The sequence below is a fragment of the Oncorhynchus masou genome, chromosome 6 (genome assembly GCF_036934945.1).
Source record: "Oncorhynchus masou masou isolate Uvic2021 chromosome 6, UVic_Omas_1.1, whole genome shotgun sequence".
Taxonomy (NCBI): Eukaryota; Metazoa; Chordata; class Actinopteri; order Salmoniformes; family Salmonidae; genus Oncorhynchus; species Oncorhynchus masou.
In genome coordinates, this window is record NC_088217.1 from 47,059,219 (window position 1) to 47,077,198 (window position 17,980).

Genomic DNA, 17,980 nt, shown 5'->3' on the forward strand with positions numbered 1-17,980 from the left:
TCCAAAATCTTTCATCTGTGTTTTTTTAGGGCTGTTTGCTCCTCAAAGGCTTTTTGCAGCAATAATTGGAGACTGAAGGGGCAGATTTTAATTACGCTCTGATAATTGCTTTTGCAGCATCTCAGCCTCTGTAGTTAGTATCTCTCCACTCCATCTCTCTTTATCACAATCTACACTGTGCCTACACCTACACTCAAACTGATATAATGCATCATTTACCATAATGTCATAATGTAAAACACATCTTTCCATCTGCCCCGCGTTACATGTTTTCATTTTAGTCATATGGAATTATGGTAAACACCGTCTTTGTTGTCAAAGTAAATGCTTAAGGTTTGAAATTAATATATTATTCCAGAGCCTGTTTTTACTATATATGATGTAACATGCAAATAATGACACAAGGTCTGGAAATGGTATAAAAAATATGAGGAAAAAAGTATTTTATTTTTGCTTGCTCCTCAATATACAACATACAGTATTTGCGTGTGTAAATCACAACAAACTTAGTGATCGTTGAATGATTCTAGCAAAATCAAAAATAATATTCTGATAATTTAAAAAGCTTTATGTCTACTTACCTAGTTATTAAACATTCATATTTCTATTGCTGGTTTATGGTATTTTCTCTGCAAACTTAAGTTCTTAATAAAAAATTACTGTTTGTTAATGTCAAAAAAGTCATTCAAATCATAGTTGATACAACATTACAGAACAATTGCTAACATTATTCAATAGACAGTATATCAAGTCTAAACTTACTTTGTCAGCTTATATTGTAGTCCATAGACAAATTGGTTTATATATTGCATTGTACAACAGTTAACACTTAAACTGTTTTATGAGAAAAAAACCATTGTATTCTCTAAGAATACTTCCAGAGAAAGAAATCAAAATGGATCCAATTCCAGCTCCAGCAAGTTGATCCAGACTGAATCCATGACAATACCCATGCTATGATATCAAAACAAGTACTCAAAATAAAGCACAATGACTACCAAGTCCTGGGAGCTAAACAAAGCTGCCATATCGACTGTCAAAAAGGGGCCAAGAGGAGAAAGGCAATACACTATACTAAAAAGTCTGAAATATCTGTCTGTTCTTCGCCTCAAATGAGCAAAGCAGAAAACTGCAAAAAAATATTTCATATTACTGTCACACAAAGAAGCAAAATAAGTGACTTTGTGCTCCTAAAATGTGTTATTTCTGGTTTACCCCACATGTAGTGGCTTTCACCACATGTAGTAGCTCCGTGTTGTGTCCACCTGGCCTGGTTTGGTCTCTGATGAGGAGGAAACCTCTTTCTCCTTCTCACTGTCCGCCTCCCACAGGTTGATGAGGGGAGGGTAGAGTTCATTGAGGGGGATGGAAGATGTTTTCTGCATGTACTTTTTCAGGGAGTGATTGTAGTTTTTCCTCTTCCACCTCTTGGAAATGTACACAGCCATAGAGGCCAGGCTGATGATGCCGAATATGGTACCCATGACCGCTGCGAGAGCGGTGTTAGTGCCTTGGTCAGATATCTCCACAGTGAAGGCAGCGTGCTTCGTTGTGACATTGACACAGGACTTCTGTGTCTGCTGGTGGATGTTGGAGACGGTGAGACATACCTCATACTCGGTAGAGGGCTGTAAGTGTGTGAGGTTATACTCATGGACATCCACTGGGACCCTGGCTGTGTAGGTGATGTGAGGGTTGTCTATCTTCATTGTGGCAGATGACCACTTGAGGTTGGAGGTCATGACGTTGGAGTTGACCTTCCAGGAAACCAGAATGGAGTGGGACTCAGTCTTCTTCACGTACACTTTCATCAACTGGGTGCTGTCTAAGAGAGTACCATTCACCCTAATAGCAGTCACCCGAGTGTCCGCCCCCTCAGCATTCTGAGCCACACAGGTATACCTGCCAGAGTCCTCGACCTGGATTTGAGAGATACGCAGTGTTCCCTCGCTACTGAGGCTGTATTTATCAGACAGGGTTTCCACCATCACCTTGTTGCCTACAGGTGTGACCCAGTAGATATCTGGCTCAGGCTGAGACATGGCACGGCAGTCCAGGTTCAGAGTCATGCCTATGTCCAGGTTCAGGTGGTTGGGAAAGCTGTCGTGGGAGATCATGGGCAGGCACTGCTCTGCTGAGTCCTGCTGGAGCAACTCCCTCACATGCTGACCTCTGACCTCGACTGGAAGAGCACAGAACATGGAGAGGGGTTCCATGAAGCGGATGCTGGTCTTGTTGGAGCTCATCCACTGGATGACGCAGTCACATCGCAGGGGGTTGCTGTGGATGCTGATCTCACGCAAGTTGGGCAGGGAGTCCACAGTGGACTGGTAGAGGGCGTTAAGGGCATTGTTGTTCAACATGAGGCTCTCCAGGGCAGGGACGTCACGGAAAGCCTGGCGGTTCACGTAGGAAAATTTGGGGTTATTAGTAGCCTCCAGCTTGGTAAGCTCAGGGAGGTTATCGACGGCAAAGCGGTCAACGGAGACCAGCTCCCCCATGTTGTTTATGCCCAGCTCTTTCAGCCTCAGCATGTTCTTAAAGTCCCCCTCTTGGATTTTGTGCACAGGATTTTTGTTCAAGTCCAAGAACTTGAGGTTAGGTAGTTTCTGAAGGGCATTCTGAGGAACTCTAATTAGCTTATTGTCGTAGAAGGAGAGACTCTCTAGGTTGTCTAGTCCCACAAAGGCATTTCCAGGGACGTCTGATAAATCCATTCCAGCCAGAACCAAGCTCCTCAGGTTTACAAGCGGCTTGAAGTTAAAGTCCAGGATGCCAACAACAGGATTTTCCCCGATCATGAGGATCTCAAGGTTGGGCGTTGACTCAAACCAGCGACTGTCAATGGCCTTGAGCCTGTTGGAGTTGAGATGGAGCCTGAGCAGATTGTGCAGACCAGAGAGGGCGTTTGGGGAGATGATGTTGATCTGGTTATGGTTGATGTAGAGCTCTTGCAGGTTACTGAGGTCCTGTAGGCAGTAGTCAGGCATTTCAGTAATCTGGTTCTCCTCAAGGTGCAGTGTGGTGAGCTGGGACATGTTGGTGAGGCCCACATCGTGGATGCTGCTGAAGTTGTTCTGAGACAGGTCCAGCTCTGTCAGGTTGAAGAGCTGCTCCAGCTCTTCACTGGTTCTGGCGATGTAATTGCTCTGCAGGAGGAGCACCTGAGTGTCGCTGGACAAGTTGCCTGGAATGCGTGTGAGACGGAGGTCGTTACAGTCCACCGTCGTGGCTTCTCTGTAGGTGGATTGGGGGGTAAACCAGGGTCGGATCTCACACACACACAGCTGGGGACACTCATTATCTCTCTGGATGGAGGATAGACCAACGGACGCCAGAATCAGGCCAGACAACAACTGCCCTAGTAGACAGTAGATGAATCTCCCTCTAGCCATGCTGTCTGTCTGTGTTCACCGGTCCAAACCCACAGAGGGTTGGACACCAGAAAAGGTTGATGACCTTGGCAGGAGCTGTGTTATTGTCATTAACCAGAGGTTTTGCTGACTTGTAGTTATATCCCTGTAAAATGGTCCAGGTGGGAAAAGATGTGCAGGGGGTTCCAGTGAAACAGTCCCTGAGTTACAGTGAGCCTCCCACTGTTCAGAGTGTTTCTTTCATCAAAACCTCAGGACTGCACGGTGAGTCTGTAAAACAAAGACAAAAAAAGACTATGGGTTACTGTACAGTTTAGTTTAATGCATGGACAACCAGGAACACATATACAGTTGAAGTAGAAAAATTACATACACTTTAGCCAAATACATATAATACAAATTCCTGACATTTAATCCAAGTAAAAATTCCCTGTCTTAGGTCAGTTAGGATCACCACTTTATTTTAAGAATGTGAAATGTCAGAATAATAGTGGAGAGAATTATTTATTTCAGATTTGATTTCTTTCATCACAAACCCAGGAGGTCAGAAGTTTACATACACTCAATTCGTATTTGGTAGCATTGCCTTTAAATTGTTTAACTTGGGTCAAACGTTTCAGGTAACCTTCCACAAGCTTCCCACAATAAGTTGGGTGAATTTTGTCTCATTCGTCATGATAGAGCTGGTGTAACTAAGTCAGGTTTGTAAGGCCTCCTTGCTCGCACACGCCTTTTCAGTTCTGCCCACAAATTTTCTATGGGATTGAGGTCAGGGCTTTGTGATGACCACTCCAATACCTTGACTTTGTTGCCCTTAAGCAATTTTGCCACAACTTTGGAAGTATGCTTGGTCATTGGAAGACCCATTTGTGACCAAGCTTTAACTGATGATGTCTTGAGATGTCGCTTCAATATATCCACATAATTTTGCTTCCTCATGATGCCATCTATTTTGTGAAGTGCACCAGTCCCTCTTGCAGCAAAGCACCCCACAACATGATGCTGCCACCCCCATGCTTCACGGTTGGGATACTGTTCTTTGGCTTGCATGCCTCCCCTTTTTTACTCCAAACATAACGATGGTCCTTATGGCCAAACAGTTCTATTTTTGTTTCATCAGACCAGAGGACATTTCTCCAAAAAGTACGATCTTTGTCCCCATGTGCAGTTGCAAACCGTAGTCTGGCTTTTTTATGGCGGTTTTGGAGCAGTGGCTTCTTCCTTGCTGAGCGGCCTTTCAGGTTGTGCTGATATAGATCTCGTTTTACTGTGGATACAGATACTATTGTACCTTCCTCCAGAATTTTCACAACGTCCTTTGCTGTTGTTCTGGGATTGATTTGCACTTTTCGCACCCAAGTTCATTCATCTCTAGGAGACAGAATGCATCTCCTTCCTGAGCGATATGACGACTGAGTGGTCCCATGGTGTTTATTGTGTACTATTGTTTGTACAGGTGAACATGGTACCTTCAGGTGTTTGGAAACTGCTCCCAAGGATAAACCAGACTTGTTGAGGTCTACAATTTTTTTTCTGAGGTCTTGGCTGATTTTTTTAGTTTTCCCATGATGTCAAGCAAAGAGGCACTGAGTTTGAAGGTAGGCCTTGAAATACATCCACAGGTACAATTCCAATTGACTCAAATTATGTCAATTAGCCTATCAGAAGCTACTAAAGCCATGACATAATTTTATGGAATTTTCCAAGCTGTTTAAAGGCACAGTCAACTTAGTGTATGTAAACTTCTGACCCACTGGAATTGTGATACAGTGAATTATAAGTGAAATAATCTGTCTGTAAACAATTGTTGGAAATATTCATTGTGTCATGGACAAAGTAGATGTCCTTACTGACTTGCCAAAACTATAGTTTGCTAACAAGAAATGTGTGGAGTGGTTGAAAAACAAGTTTTAATGACTCCAACCTAAGTGTATGTAAACTTCCGACTTCAACTGCATAGCATAAACAATTTGATTTATGAGACAGGGAGTTGGTGAAAAGTAGTGTCTGGGGTAAATGTAAGAGTATCATACGTCTAGTCATATCATGTTAACCAGAAGTGACATGTCAGCCATGTTAAATAGAACATGAATGTAACACAGCTCATGATGATGTTGAGAGCAAACCTTCTGTTTGGCTGTCGTAATACATCTTCATCTCCCTGAGAGATTGTTAATGTGAATTATGCGGCATCATCAGTTGAGGAAAAATGCTAAATCAGATCCTTATAATGCAGGCACAATTAATATTTAAATAAAAAACTTGTATATACTTGGACACAGATCAAATTCACTTGAGTGCTTTCATCTATCCAGCAGGCCCATCAGCAATAGATCATTAGCGTCTCCGCACATCATTAAATACTCTGAGATATGTCAGTATTCTCCATGCCTCTGAAGAAAATAAATGATGGCAAAAATATGTTCCTAGATTATTAATGAAAGAGCCCCTGTGTCCTGGTTTTGGTACAGGAATATGGTGGATTTCTTTAACATGTGTTGTGTATTTCTGAGAGAAGCCTTCAGTGAGCATTGCAAGTACAGTATTTTGTAAAAAGCATACATCACACTTCTCCTCAGCCTCAACTGTCAGTTATTCATCCAGAACTACTTTTGTCCAAGGACAGGAATTTCAGGAGAAGGACTTGTAAATCGAGAATCTAGTCTTGTGAGGAGCATAACAGGAGCACTGGCATCTGCCATACCATACAGTGCTGACTAACAAATAGGCCACAATACTATTAAACCTCAAGTTAATATGTGATATCAATTAACATTGACTTTAATTGTGGTAATGTTCTTGAACATAATGATTTCACTGATAATTGAGTTGGTTCCTAGGCTTTTGCTCCCATCACTAAAGAGTGTTAGTGATTTTGCAGAGGAGAGGCAAGCACATATGCCCACTTGAGCAACTACAAGGTTCTGTAATTGAGTTCTGAATGTGGCAAGTGGAAATCAATAAGCACTGATTCCTTCTGTAACTACCGGAACATTCAGACTATTTGAAATAGTGCTTAACTCTTTGAGTACCAACCTGTTCTGTATGTGTAGTAAAAGTATATAATGTAGATGGGCTAGCTGGCTCTACCATGGTGGAATCCTGTAGGGCATTATAATCTGAGCAACACTTAAGAAACCCTGTAACCTAACTAGGTGAATTTACTAAAGGAGGTATCAATCTCAGTGAGTGAGTACTGCATTGTCATAGGCCTTCTTAACCTAACAGAGTCTGTGGTCAACACTCGCTAATAGGCTTTGGAACTAAAGAGCTGACTAATTCATCTGAGTGCAAAACTGCTTGGCAACAGAACAAGGGTGACATGAAACAAGTTTAAGCTCTTCCTGCACAGGGGATTTTTCATTATTTTTTTTTTTTACATTACATGTAAAAAATGTAATGTAATGGATTTTTCTCCTGGGACAGGGTGAAATAAGGGTAATACAGACATGTTCCTGAAGCTAAAGCAGAATAAGTGAGTGGTTAGTTAGAGGTGGAGATCAATCCAAGGAAATGTTACAGTTGAAACACTCAGGAGAGATTTTTTATTTATTTTATTAACCTTTATTTAAATTCGCAAGTAAGAAAAAAACATTATTTACAATGATGGCTTAGGAACAGTGGGTTAACGGCCTTGTTCAGGGGCAGAACGAGAGGTTTTTACCTTGTTAACTCGGGGATTCGATTGAGCAACCTTTCGGTTACTGACCCAACACTCTAACCACTAGGCTACCTGCCGCCCCGAGATACAGCTCACTGTCTAACTACTTCAATTAAAAACAACTGTAGCCGATCGAATTATGTTATTCACTGACTATTCACAGAAAAACAACATATTCAAACCATTCTATTGAAATGTAAGAAAACTGCTTATTATGGGACCCTTATGTCATTGCACTAATGCTTTTAATGCACTACAGCATGATAGTAGTGTATGTATTCTGAACACACCGTTTGAGACAAAGGTTGAGCCAGAACAGAGTCCTCCGACAGCCATTACTGATAGGCTTAAATAGGCTTAGAAGTAGCCCACAATGCCTCAAAAACACATACAAGTGACAAAGTTATGCAAGTTCTTAAATCCTGAATTTTTAGGCAATAAATATGGAGCCTAACAGTTTTCACAAGCTAAAGGATTGCCATTGATACCATTGGTTTAAATCTGATATTTCAATTTACTCCTACTGTAGTTATAGATTCTCTCATAATGCCTTCATTTATCACAATGGGGTTAATCTGAGATTCTGTTCATGACTCCGAATGACCTTAGAGATGGGACCATTTCATTGTGAGAGGTGACATTTAAGAGGCCATCATTTCATGTAAGTCTTTGTATTCCAGACAAGGGCTTCAGTTTAAATATTATCTAAAAGGTCTAAGCCAAAGATTAAACACATACACGTTTTTGTTTCTTTTACTCTTGTAGCTTCCCTGACAACAGTTGAAACCAATGAAAACAAAACAAATATTGTTGTGTCCACTTATCTCTGTCAGACCGAGATAAGTGTCATTAAACATGTACAAGTATCAATATGATTATATTGGAAACAATTTATTTTTATAAGGCAGGTGGAGCGGGCGGCGGGGGTGACACATTTAAAAAATGTATATGAACGTTTAAGTGGTGTGGGTGTATCATTACTGCCTGGAACCATGACAATACAGCTGAAGAGAGCTTGTGAACTTGGCCAATGCTGTGTTAATAAACAGCTGTAGAGCCACGTTGACACTACCCTGAAACAGCCCTGACCGTGTTCTCCTGACCCAGAGGGCTCAGAGCCAGAGGAAACTCAGCCTTGAAACCTGGCTTCCACAGCCACACAGCAGGGGGGAAGAAAACAACACTACATGGAAGGAAAGAAAGAGAAAGCTATTCATTTTGAATCACGACAGCCTTTGTATCTTTCAATGGGTGTACTTCACCTAAATACAGCAGTCACAGTTAATACTATGTGATCCTATGGGTAAGTGATTTGAAGATCACAATTTTCTGTGATATTGTAGTACAGCCTGAGATGTGTATGTGTATGAATTCATATGGGTATAAAGCTACTTTAGCACATGATATGTAAGTGCAAAATTCCTTGGTATACATGATTCTTGGGCATCAGTGGTTACTGGTACGCACAGTAGTGGTAGCTTGTCTGCTATGAGCCAAAATGGCATATGACAACCATAAAAAGGACTATTTATGAGCGATACACCTGCCATTGTCTATCCAGAAAACTCTCTGTCCTTTGTCAAGAACACATACTACTTCTACCTTGGTGCACCTGCTACAACATGTAATATCTGCTAAACTGTGTACACGACCAATACACTTTGATTTGATTTGAATGCCAACTCGCAAAACAGTGTCAATCAAAAATATGTTTTCAACACCAAGTTATTGCAGTCAATGTTACAGTATGCTATTCTGTTTCGTGTGAACGTTTCCATGTTGGCTTTCATCTGATGTACTCCATTTTAAATATAAAGAGACTGCGACAAAATAATGACGTTCATGGTCTGACTGTGTGTCCTTGAATGGGTGGTAATGGAAATAAGGGTGTTCTTGAATGGATGGTAAAACTAAACAAAAGTATGTATGGGAAAATTCAACATTTACAGTGTATAAAATACTTCAATCAAACCCCAAGAGGACAACCGCACAGTAAATATCTGCTACACAGACACTCAGACTACACATAATAGACACACAACACAGAGCTTTAAAAAAATCAAATGTTAGCTGTACTCTTGTTATATAGTTAAACATTACAATACAAATCTGTGTAATCAAATAGAAGAGACTGTGCTGGAAAATCTAATGGGTCACTTCACTACAGTACCTCTAGTTGTCAGATAAAACTGAATCATGCAAAGAATACATGAATACAAATTGACAATTGAGAAATATTTGAGTTACAGGATTCTTTTTGAATGCTGATGGTTAAGGATTTGCTTGTTCCCAGGTCTTTGATATGTAATGAGGAGTGAAATCCATTTTTCCATGAGAAGGGTGTTTACTTTCAATCCTGTGTACACAGTGCATATTACTCACAGAGATGTGAGCAATAGAAGACATGAAATCCCATCCCATAATTCTGACATCTAAATAAACAAGATAAGGCTTCCCTTTGGGACAATCAAATTTAAGTCAATTCTCCACCATCACCAATCCCTCGAGAACTCCCTCTAAACCAAGTGAATAAACTAATTCCACAGAGGGCCGAGTGTCTGCGGGTTTTCGCTGCCTTCCTTTGTACTTGATTGATGAATTAAGGTCAATAATTAGTAAGGAACTCCCCACACCTGATTATCTAGGGCTTAATTGAAAGGAAAAAATAAAAACCTGCAGACACAAGGCCCTCCATGTTTTTTTAAATTTTATTTTATTTTACCTTTATTTAACCAGGCAAGTCAGTTAAGAACAAATTCTTATTTTCAATGACGGCCTGGGAACAGTGGGTTAACTGCTTGTTCAGGGTCAGAACGACAAATAAATGTTTTTAAATATTCAAATGTAACCTTTACTGAACTAGGCAAGTCAGTTGAGAACAAATTCTTATTTACAATGATGGCCTATCTGGGCCGGTTTGTGCCCTGCCCTATGGGCCTCCCAATCACGGCCAGATGTGATACTGCCTGGATTCAAACCAGGGACTGTAGTGACGCCTATTACACTGAGATGCAGTGCCTTAGACCGTTGCGCCAGTTGGGAGTCCTATGCTAACTCTATAATTGAGTAACAATGAGCAATACAAAATGAGAAGGTAGATTTTCAACACACTGGTTCATTTGAGTAGTGTAAACATGAAGTCAAAGACAACGAAAAGGGTTGATAAGTCCTGAGGCACTCGAGGGGCAGGCTTGAAGGGTGCTCAGAATCCATTATTCTGATTCCTAAAAGCCCATGAACATTTACACCTCCGTAAGAGTCTGGTGGGCTGGGATTGGGAAAGGAAATTGGTAGCTAGCACAGAGAAGATTTTTAAGAACAGTAAGTATTAAAATAACTATATTCCCCTGAAAGGGTGGGAGAGGTGAAATAAGTTACATACAGGAGAGTTTGGGAGGGAAGTATGTTGTACAGTATGATACGAGGAGCAGAATCAACTGGCCGACTCAAGTTATGTCCTGCATTAAATGGTTCAGCCTCTTCATGTCCTGTCAACATGAGAAGATGCATGTTGATTATAGGCTAGATTAGAATATGACAAATATTAATATTGTACATCTCTGTAGTCATAAGATATCTGTGAGAGAGGTGTGTTGAGTCTTTCCGGTATTAAGAACACTGTAAAGTGAAGCGTTACCTGAAATGTATGCTCGTATTTGTAGCCTGTGTCCTTCGCACTGAGAAAATAAAACAGTAATGTCCCCCACCACTAAGCCCACTGTAAAATTTCCATTCTGCACAGAATGATTTCTTCAGCTGATTATGAGGACAGAATTAGTTGAACAGCTGCTGAGCCTGTGCCTGCCTTATCTCTGAGATCCACACAAAGACTAATGTGTTGCAACACCCTCCACCCACCCCTCCCCAGCCCCCCTATCCCCAGCCCCCCTATCCCCAGCCCCAGCCCCAAGGGAACACACTTCTCCATGGTGGAGAGCATTGTGGCTTTCTCAGCGACTCCTAACAACCCTGCCTGGTGGACAGACACACGCACCCTATTAGCAGGCCTTTGTCACAGAGTGTTCTCACAGTAAAGTGTGTGTGTGTGTGTGTGTGTGTGTGTGTGTGTGTGTGTGTGTGTGTGTGTGTGTGTGTGTGTGTGTGTGTGTGTGTGTGTGTGTGTGTGTGTGTGTGTGTGTGTGTGTGTGTGTGTTTGTGTGCGTGTGCGTGTGTGTGTGTGTGTGTGTGTGCGTGGAGTGGGAGGGAAGGGTTATACCCCCAGGGGAGAATGAAGAAAAGGCCAGACCCCTCATCGGGCACCTTGCCATTCTTCTGCCCCTCCTCTAATACTTTGTTATTTGAGTTTTGAGAAATGGATTTGCCCGCTGTTCACTGTCAGTTCTGGTCTTGGATTGTAAACTTGACATATCACATGGGGCTCACAACAAGGTCAAGTGTTGTGTCTTTAGCATTACTCATCTCTTTCTTTGAACTGCTGTAAGAAAAAGGTCATCCTCAACACTGACAGCCTATGCCATACTGCCAACACTGACTGAGGCTCAGTAGGCAAAGTGATGACTTGACAATTCTAGCATAGGCAACTTGAAACCACAGCAATGAGTGATATTGTATAAAACAATGAAAGTCTGTAGCTAAGTGATAACAAAAGACAACTTTAACAGACTGACCGATAACAAATTGGATTCGGTTAAAACTATAATTTTGGATGGTCAGTCCTTGAATCCATAGCTCTGTCTATGAATTTGAGAGTGGTTACATTTCTCCAACCCCATCCCTCAGCTTTTTATCGAAGTATGGGCTGGGATCATCTTTGTTATTTTTTCTACTGTTGATTACTGTTTTAAAACAGTGCCAAAGATACTGCTCCACTACCATAGCCTAGCCTTAGTGTTGACAAAAACTGTCGGCCATACAAAGGGGGAATAAGAAGCTTGTGAGACAATAGTCTTAAGTTAATAACCTCAGCTATTGCATAGGAGCAACAGCTGCAAAACAGCAGACGCGTATATACAATGACAATAGGCTACCCCACTCCCTGCCCCCCTTGTACAACCTGTTCTCACTTAGATATTCTTGAAACATTTAACTTTTTTTTCTTACAGACCGGTTGCCTGTTCGAATTCTGCGGATATAGACTAATGAAATAATCGAGACATCTGCCCACATGCTTTCGCATCTATATGCAAATCACATTTTCCCTACGTTGCGTGCACCACGCGAGCCTACCTACATGTATGCGCAGCCACACGAGGATCAAAGTTTGTTTCCGAGCACGTTATCTGACGCATTGAGATGTTGAAATTTGTATAATTCTGACTGTGAATGACCGGAATATAATTACAAGAAAAATAGATGCAGATATAAAACAACAGGCAGAGTAGTCTTAATCCTGATCAATTATATAGATCGCCTGATATTACATTATTATAGAAATCGGTTGCCTATTAAGTATTATGTCGTATAAAAGGCTATTGCCTTGGGTCCCTCCACCCCATGCACAGCAAGACATGCCCTGGCAGTGATGCAGTAACGGTAGGTTGTTGGCAAACAAATACAATTTTGTTAGGGAAATGTCCTTCACAGAAAATTGATACTATGACCCCTGTTTTTTCGGCCACGTTTAACCTTATTGTGAAGGTAAGTGTCAGACAATCCGTGCACAGCCACGGAGTTCCAGTTTTCATAACATCCACCTGTTCTCATACTACTGCAAAATACCTCGAAAGAGCATGGCAGGCTACAAAATAAACAGCTTCCGTTTAATATATTCTGACTTTGTTCAAACAGTAGCCTAATTAAAGCAATAATTTTAAGTATTGGCCTCACCTCGTTGACATGCAATCCCCTCTCTTCTCAGTTGCATCCAGTTTCTTTGGACATCAGTAAGGTTTGTGCAAATAGCCTTCACCTCTATGCGTCAACAGCCTACATCCCCAACAAATGCATACAATAAATACATAGATAGCATGAACGGATTCCTTAAATATGATCATGTACAATTAATCTTCCCCTATTCCATGTGATTCAAGCAGCAACTCAGGTAAGCTAACCTTCGAGCAGAGCATAGTGCAGATTGCAGAGACATCCAAACGCCAACTGAAGCCACATTGACTAGTTGCCTGCCGATATTCTACTCTTCGCCCGTAGCCCACTGCTCCTTCAAGGAAAATATGAAAACAGCACCTGGCGCTGTCCAGACGAGTCAGCTGATTCCTGACTACGCGATTGGCTGCTGGCTGGTGCCTGTCATTCTCGCCCAAGCATAGCACCATCTGTTCGATGATTGTTGTGATGGGGACAAAGGCAGGCGCTAGGGCTGCGCAGTTGGAGAACGAGGGGAGTGGATAGAGAAACGCAAAGGGGGGCACTTTTTCTTGATTTTCCTTGTGAGAATGTCTTCTGCCTGCGGCCCCCTCCTTCATCCAGACTGCAATGCTACGTCTGTTGCCCCAGCTTGACAAGGAGACAATGTGCCTCTTTGTTTTGCGGTTGTTAAGTTGCTCTGATTAAAGTTGTTTAATATGCAACCCATTCTATTTGTTGCTTCACTTGAACTGTGTAACATTGTATACTTTTAGCAAATGTCAGCAATAACTGGAGGGGTCTTTTTGTTTGAATAGAGATATATTGCAGACCTTCAGCAAAGTTGAATTGGCTGATTAATTATTGACAGTCTCACATATTTTAGACCAGATAGACAGAACCCTAGGTTCATGGCAAGACCTGAAAAGGATTTGAATCCCAAACCAGATCTTTTCAGGTCTCCCTAGGCAGTGACTCAGATGTAATGGACCCAACACATTAACCAGTGTTGTAGTTGCAGCATTAAGATTTGCGCAATAGTGTATGATGGCATCACATTTATCACAGGGGGCAGTTTTAGTATGCATCATTGCGTCCTGTGTCAAAAGGTTGGCTGGTCCTCATTAATGTCCTGTAGGTCACTTCATTAGTCCCTCTTTGTTTACAAAGCTCTGCTAGGCCTACACAAGCTTCAGACTTGCCTAACTTCGGTGTTGAAGTATAAAAACGTGAGTTACAAAACGCATTCATAGGGTTGGTTCACTCTTGAGGTTCCTCAGGTCACCACTGAATTAGGTAAATTCGCTTTTAGTTTTAATGCAGCTCACTGCAGGGTAGCCTAGTGGTTAGGGCGTTGGACTAGTAACCGAAAGGTTGCAAGTTCGAATCCCCGAGCTGACAAGGTACAAATCTGTTGTTCTGCCCCTGAACAGGCAGTTAACCCTCGGTTCCTAGGCTGTCATTGAAAATAAGAGTTTGTTCTTAACTGACTTGCCTGGTTAAAAAATAAATAAAAAATTCTCAGATCTTATTAAAATAGGGTGTTCTGTTACCACTTAGGCACCAGAACATGTCTCAGTGTAGACTCCTTGTTAAAATAAAAAATTAATGATGCTGAGAATCTTTTTAGTGAGGGATGAACCCACTCCAGGTTCAGGAACACACGAGGCTGTGTGAACCTGCTCATGCAACACAACCCTGTTGCCATGTCTCAAAGTACATGGCAACAAATCAGAGGGGAGCCAAGTGAAAGCTGAAAGGGTTGAAGTGGAAGACCTGCATGAATAATTGCTCCTCCACCTATATTCTCCATCCATCTCCTGCTCTCTTCACATCCATGTGTTGCTGGAGAGCTTTTCTTTATTAGAACAAGAACTATGCACTCCAAGCAATCCATGTCATTTTGAATACAGTAGACCTAAATGTTTTTTTCTGGTAGACACCCCTTACCCTGCTCTGTAAATGTCAAAAAGGTCAAGTTTATTTTCAAGAAAGTGAGGCTTTATGTCACTTGGACTGCTCTCCTTGAGTGTTCTTCACTTTGAAGCACCGTGATCCCAATGCACTCCACAACATAAGATAGATGAGACATGCTCACTCTTGAAATCTAAGGTTCATGACTGGCAAGATTAACTATTCCAAGTCTAGGCTCAGTGATTCATTCCAGTTGAAAGTGAACACATCAGGTTGAGACTGAAATCATAACAGATTTAAAGATTTAATCCTGAACCTAATCTATCCTCTTTCTACGATCCCTAGGCATGAAAAGACTTATGTGTTTGTGAACTGATTGACTGGTCAAACATGATATAAAAAGGACTGATACCAAGCCTTTAAAAAATGACCCTGAGCTTTCATCCTTTCTGGAAAGATAAACTAAACCGTTTTAGCTGTAGACCAGAAGTAGATCTTGCAGACTGTGCAAGACCCATTGCTTCAAAACACTCTTGGTGAGGTGACATGAGAGGTGGGCAGGGAGGAGGCAGGTAGGGAGGAAAGTTCTTATTGACTCCTCCCAGGGCCCTGTTTGTCCGTCCCTGTCCACGGAGAGAGATGAAGACAGATGGCCAGCTCTGGCCCTGATAGAGAGAGGCTGCAGTGAAAGCACAGGCTGTCTGGAGCTGGATGGGCAGATGGATTGACCAAATAAGGTAGGGAGGAATGTCAGGAAGAAGGCTCCATCTTGCACCGCTACCTCTTCTAGGTGTATTGTGGTGCTATATGACAGTGGAGCTGCTTTTTGATGATTCATGTCTGTTCATATCGGAAAAATGCAACATTGGGGTGATCATAGGCATCGACTGTTTGTAATTAAAGCAAAATTATGATGTATTGTTACTCATGAGAACTTCACAGCCTTTTCATTGAGGAACGTCTCGAAGGGACATCTCCCACCGGTCATGACAGTAGATTTGAAGGTCTTGTTGTGTAGTTCTTCAAGGTCTTGATACATGGTCCTTGGTGTAGTCAAATGGGCATATCACACAAAAGAGAATATAATGGCGGTAAAGACTATATTGTCTCATTAAGATCACGACACACAGATAGTTGCTCCAGTTGTGATAGACTCTTTGGCAAGCGTGTCCTGCTTTCATTCCAAAGATTTTGTATTCACAGTATCGATGCCGGGTATTGATTCCTCCCATTAACTTGTGCGGTAAACAGTGTGGTTTATCAGGTGTTGTCATCTGCTTCCAGTATGATTCTCTGTGAATACTAAAGTCCACATCGCATAACAAGCGTTAAAGGGGTACTCGGGAGGACAAACAACAAACACATTTGTGCTTGGTGTCTCCGTTTATAATATCCCTTAATCTCACAAAGGGACAGTCTCTGGAATGGCCAAAAAGCTATCACTCATAGCTGCCAGCTGCAACTGAATGACTGTGATGTTTTATGTGAAATGTTAGGGAGTGTGAGGAGAACTAAAACAGTTCAGAATATGGACCATGTAAGGAATACTTATTGGTAACTAATACTGTTTAGGAGTGCGTTGATATAGATAGCTGTATCAAGTGAATTTGTTTCCATCAGTTTAACTTCACGTCTGATGATGGACAGTGATAACAGAGAGCGTGATTAATGTGACTGATCGTTACTCATTTCCAGGATGATGTGTCAAGTCGAAGTGAGAGGTGCTGTGGGAGAGTCTGGTCAGACTGTGAGCATGATGCCTGGCCAAAGTGACATGGCATTTAACCGTGACTCAGCCAGGAGGTCAGCCTGTCAGGACCACTGACCGTTAGCCATGTACATGCCTACTGACACTACTTTGAGGAGGCAGCACCAGATGGAGACATTCACTCAGCCTCATATAACTGTTCTTCAGAAGTAACAACAGTATCTCTCTTCACACTGCAGCCCTACTGACTGAATGTGATCGAGTGGGAAGGAGCTCAGACACTCCTCCTCTTGGACAAGTCAAACATCGTCCCACTGCAGCACATCGTGACCTTTCTCTCTTTGAACATGATCTTCTCAACATTCACCACAGATCACACTGGTCTTTCCTGCAACAGAGCACAGCCCTGCTCTTCCCAGACTTGTACAAAGCGAAGGTGGTGGAAAATTAAGATAGTTCACTCCGGTCTACTGAACTGGGTGTGTCTCCCATAGACACCAACGCATTTGCAGCTGGGACTGGTGTACTTAATTCACTGACTTTCATTGAACTGAAAAAAGAGAGAGAAAAAAACATGGAGGGGGTTGGTGTCTCGCTTCCTCTTTAGTTTCTGTTTAAAGGTCTTTTCTGCTCTGCATAGCTCTGAAGGCTCTTCCAGCCCTTTTCCTACAACAGTCGAGCCTCACACCACACTTCTCGCCTCCACTGGCTGATTGAAGTTTGTTCATATTTCACTCGGAGATGATAATAAGAATGTAGGGCAGGCTTAAGCCAGAGCCTCTGCAGGATATTGAGACCAACTTGTCCTCTTAATCTGCTACCTGAGGCAGAGGTAGTGCAAATTGCAGATATGTTACTGTTACGTTATTTAATTTCCATTCAACGTCCCATTCTTGCTTGTAATAAAGGATGCAGGATTATGGCAGTTTAGACATACTAGTTTCAAAGCTCTGGCCAATAGAAAAGAAGGTTATGTTATCATTTCATCTATTGGAGGAATCCACAGTTGTATACTTCCCCTTAACCAGCACATAAACAATCTGGTGACATTAGTTCCATTTAAAGTCACAGGACTTGAACATGAGACATGCTAGATTCATGAGCTCTCATATTCCAGATGAACACCTATAACATTAGCATGACAAAAATAATGTGTGAGTGTGTGTGCTTTCAGAAAGTATTCACACCACTTGACTTTTTCCACATGTTCTGTTACAAAGTGGGATTAAAATGAATTTTATTGTTTTTTTTGTCAACAAACTACACAAAATACTCTGCAAGGAAAAATAAAACACTAACATATCTTGGTTAGATAAGTATTCAACCCCCTTAGTCAATAAGTGTTAGAATTGCCTTTTGCAGAGATTACAGCTATTACAGAGCCTTTCTGGATAAGTCTCTAAGGGCTTTGCACACCTAGAATGTACAATATTTGCCCATTATTGTCAGGACCCGGTTACGAACCCGGGTCTCCAGAGTGAGAAACAGTCACTTAACCAACTGAGCCACGAATAGTCAGCAGTACCCAGAAGATGAGGCAGACACAGCAGTACTTGAGAC

At 41.8% G+C, this 17,980-nt stretch overlaps 1 protein-coding gene across 1 annotated transcript; it reads right to left on the bottom strand.

Moving 5' to 3' along the window:
- Positions 1–426: 426 nt before the first annotated feature.
- LOC135542155 (leucine-rich repeat neuronal protein 1-like) lies at positions 427–13,216 on the bottom strand. Its single transcript, XM_064968865.1, has 3 exons — positions 13,047–13,216; positions 12,823–12,921; positions 427–3,644 (listed from the first exon to the last, which is right to left on the bottom strand). The coding sequence occupies exon 3, from the start codon at positions 3,393–3,395 to the stop codon at positions 1,233–1,235; it is 2,163 nt and encodes a 720-aa protein (XP_064824937.1). The 5' UTR covers positions 3,396–3,644; positions 12,823–12,921; positions 13,047–13,216; the 3' UTR covers positions 427–1,232.
- Positions 13,217–17,980: the final 4,764 nt, after the last annotated feature.